This window comes from Penaeus monodon, chromosome 27 (assembly GCF_015228065.2).
Source record: "Penaeus monodon isolate SGIC_2016 chromosome 27, NSTDA_Pmon_1, whole genome shotgun sequence".
In the NCBI taxonomy this organism is placed as follows: Eukaryota; Metazoa; Arthropoda; class Malacostraca; order Decapoda; family Penaeidae; genus Penaeus; species Penaeus monodon.
The window spans coordinates 5,596,133-5,597,241 of record NC_051412.1 but is presented as its reverse complement, the minus strand read 5'-3'; the positions used below and the strand labels follow the sequence as shown (position 1 = coordinate 5,597,241).

The window sequence follows — 1,109 nt, the reverse complement described above, 5'->3', positions numbered from 1 at the left end:
ATGGAAACCCGTCACTTTTGTTCTCTCAGATTTCGACCGGAACCGGGATCGTCAGCCAGTTTGTGAACCTGAATGTGATCGTTCCAGAGGCATTCATCCTTGGCAACAGTGAATACCACGTGGAAACTGGATCCCCCATCAACCTATACTGTATTATTGAACAGGTGAGTCATTGGGCATATGTTTCCTGCAGCCTATACTGCATCACTGAATAGGCGAGTGTCCATTCTTTCAAATCTACCTATACGGTTTCATTGGGCGTGTGTCTCCTTCAACCTATGCTGTACCACTGAACAGGTGAATCTCCATTCTTTCAAATCTATCTATACGGTGTCATTAGGCATGTATCTCCTTCGACCTATGCTGTATCACTGAAGAAGTGAGTCTCATTTGCGGTCTTTCTTCGTTTACTATAAAACTGGGCAAGTGAGTCTCCATTTTCGTCCAATTCCCTTTACTGTATCACTGAACAGCCCTCATACTTGTTTATTTACCTGTAATGTATCATTGAGCAAGTAAGTCCCCATTCCTGCCCATCTACGTATACTGTATCATTGAGTAAGTGAGTCTTTATCGATCTATGCCGTATCACTGAACTGTATCATTGAACAGCCGAGATCCCAACAACTTATGCCACTGAATAAGGGAGTCCCTCCCCCAACCGCTTCATTAGTTATACCGTAATATTGAGTGATTGGGTCCTCCATCAGCTATACTCTATCACTGAGCAGTTATACTGTACAGCTGAACATGTGAGTCACCCCATTAGAAATACTGTAGAGCTGAACAGGTGAGTCCACCCATTAGCTATACTGTAGAACTGAACACGTGAGTCCACCCATTAGCTATACTGTAAAAATGAACAGGTGAGTCAGATCAACCTGTATCATATCAGTAAACAAGCGAGCGTCCCAACAGTCTATACTGTACCATTGAGCTGGTAGTCCACAACAACCAATATTGTATCACTGGACAGTCAAGCTTCCCCATTGTTCTACACTGTATCAGTGAACAGGATAGGAATGTTATACTGCTATAGTGTGGGCTGGTAAAGACTGCTATTTGTTTATTTATTTTGGGTTGCGGTCTTCCATGGATATGTTGGAAAG

At 42.9% G+C, this 1,109-nt stretch overlaps 1 protein-coding gene across 2 annotated transcripts in view; it reads left to right on the top strand.

The window, feature by feature from the left end:
- The window catches only part of LOC119590550 (zwei Ig domain protein zig-8-like), a gene marked incomplete in the record, with an annotated part of 99,462 nt that overhangs the window by 57,734 nt on the left and 40,619 nt on the right, over positions 1-1,109 (top strand). For both annotated transcript variants that reach the window (XM_037939208.1, XM_037939207.1), the window contains 1 exon segment: positions 30-164. In XM_037939208.1, the coding sequence (XP_037795136.1) occupies positions 30-164 (135 nt within the window).